The sequence below is a fragment of the Emericellopsis cladophorae genome, assembly GCF_022114955.1.
Source record: "Emericellopsis cladophorae strain MUM 19.33 chromosome Unknown NODE_253_length_1235_cov_44_407599, whole genome shotgun sequence".
In the NCBI taxonomy this organism is placed as follows: domain Eukaryota; kingdom Fungi; phylum Ascomycota; class Sordariomycetes; order Hypocreales; family Bionectriaceae; genus Emericellopsis; species Emericellopsis cladophorae.
In genome coordinates, this window is record NW_026251178.1 from 1 (window position 1) to 1,235 (window position 1,235).

Genomic DNA, 1,235 nt, shown 5'->3' on the forward strand with positions numbered 1-1,235 from the left:
TCGGCGCAGGGAAGCATGTGTCTGGAGTGGTAGGCCTTGTCCACCTTGAGCACGCGGTTGAACGTGCGTTCGTCATCTAGGACGAGCTGCAACTCGTGTATGGCGTCTACATCGCCGGAGATGGTGACGCTGGAGGAAGAGTTGCATGCCGCCACGGCCAGCCTGCCGGCAAAGTCTGCGTCCTCGCACAGTTCCAATACCTCCCCCATGGGCATGCCCACTGCCATCATAGCGCCTTGCATGTCCCCGTTGGGGCTCTTGGCCTTGCTGCTGTGCAGCCCGCGGTAGTAGGCGATGACGATGGCGTCGCGTGCGCTCAGCCAACCGGCGGCGTACGCCGCGCCTATCTCGCCCGAGGAGTGTCCGACAACGGCACTGAAGGAGACGCCGGCTTCCGCAAGGATATCGACCAGCATGACTTGCACGGCCGTGCAGAGCGGCTGGGATATCGCGGCCTCGTCCAGCCGGGACGTCGCACCCGCACGCAGCAGCTCGGCTTCGAGCGTCCAATCTGGGCGGTCCTCCGGAGGCAGCTCTACCAGATGCCCCTGGAGCTTCTTGATGGTGTTCTGCGCCAAGGGAGACTGTTCCAGGAGCTCAGAGCCCATCCGCGCATACTGGGCACCCTGCCCTGTGAACACGCCAAGGACGCGTCCAGATCGGCCGCTCTTCACGAGCGTCCTGACACCGACGGGAGTGTCTGTGCTCTCTAGCTTGGCCACAATGCTGGCCCGCAGAGACGCCATAGATCCGGCCGGGAACGCGACCCTGTGCGGCAAGACGGACCTGCGGTGCCGCAGGGTGTAGGAGATGTCGTGCACGGCCAGAAGAGGGTGTCGTTCCAGGTAGGAAGCAAACGCCTGCAGGTTGGCGCGGAGATTGTATTCTGAAGACGCGGAGAAGACAAAGGGGGCAAAGAGCGACCCCTGCTCGGCGCCCGCGGGCGAGTCTGGGGGCGCTTCGTAGCTATCCAGAATCGCATGCGCGTTTGTGCCCCCAAAACCGAAGCTGTTCACGCTGGCTCTCCGGGACTGCGACTCTGGCAGCGTGGGCCAAGGGATGGCCTCGCGACATATCTCCAGGTCCTTGTAATAGGGCGCCACCGCGGCGCTCAGCTCGTTGAACAGGAGATTGGGGGGTATGGTGGCGTTCTTCAGTGCCCACGCTGCCTTGAGGATGCCGGCGATGCCGGCGGTGCCCTCGGTGTGGCCGAGGACGGTCTTGATGGAGCCAAC

The 1,235-nt window shown here is 64.0% G+C and overlaps 1 protein-coding gene across 1 annotated transcript; it reads right to left on the minus strand.

The window, feature by feature from the left end:
- J7T54_002885 (hybrid NRPS/PKS enzyme) lies at nt 1–1,235 on the minus strand (the record flags this gene model as incomplete). Its single annotated transcript, XM_051510751.1, has 1 exon — nt 1–1,235. A coding segment is annotated over one exon (1,235 nt), but the record flags the coding sequence as incomplete, so codon positions are not given.